The 627-nt window shown below is 69.5% G+C and overlaps 1 protein-coding gene across 1 annotated transcript in view; it reads left to right on the top strand.

Annotated features, from left to right (window-relative positions):
- Nucleotides 1-6: 6 nt before the first annotated feature.
- The window catches only part of LOC106820106 (protein phosphatase 1L-like), a gene marked incomplete at both ends in the record, with an annotated part of 5,350 nt that continues 4,729 nt past the window's right edge, over nucleotides 7-627 (top strand). The window contains one exon of the mRNA XM_014824660.1: nucleotides 7-381. Within this exon, the coding sequence (XP_014680146.1) occupies nucleotides 7-381 (375 nt within the window). The remainder of the gene's footprint in view (nucleotides 382-627) is intronic.

Raw genomic sequence — 627 nt, 5'->3', positions numbered from 1 at the left:
CGACAGGTAAAGGAGCGCAAGCGCATCAGGAAAGCCGGCGGCTTCATCAGCTTCAACGGCGTGTGGCGCGTCGCCGGCGTGCTCGCGACCTCCCGCGCCCTCGGCGACTTCCCGCTCAAGGACCGCAACCTCGTCATCGCCGAGCCGGACGTTCTCGTGTTCGAGCTCGACGCGCTCGACCCCGACTTCATGGTGCTCGCCACCGACGGCCTGTGGGACGCGTTCACGAACGAGGAGGCGGTCGCGTATCTGCGCGATCGGCTCGACGAGCCGCACTTTGGCGCGAAGAGCATCGTGCTGCAGGCGTACTACCGCGGCTCTCTCGACAACGTCACTGTCATCGTCGTCGACTTCCGCGACCGCCGGCGCGCGCGTGTTGCCGTCGCGTCGTCGGGGGGGTGACGGCGGCGGCGGCGGCGGCGCAAGGGAACGGGGACGCGGCGCAACGACGCACGGTGGCGGAGGAGGAGGAAGAGGAGGAGGAGGAGGAGGAGGAGGAGGAGGTGCAGGACGGGGTGTGATGGTGGTGAAGTGGTTGGGTGAGGGGGCACCGCGGGGATGCGCGGCGGCGGAGGAGGCGGAGGAGGAGGAGGAGGAGGAGGTGCGAGGACGGGGTGTGAGTGGTGA

This window comes from Priapulus caudatus, unplaced genomic scaffold (assembly GCF_000485595.1).
Source record: "Priapulus caudatus unplaced genomic scaffold, Priapulus_caudatus-5.0.1 Scaffold6903, whole genome shotgun sequence".
Taxonomy (NCBI): Eukaryota; Metazoa; Priapulida; class Priapulimorpha; order Priapulimorphida; family Priapulidae; genus Priapulus; species Priapulus caudatus.
This window is presented reverse-complemented; position numbering and strand designations above follow the sequence as displayed.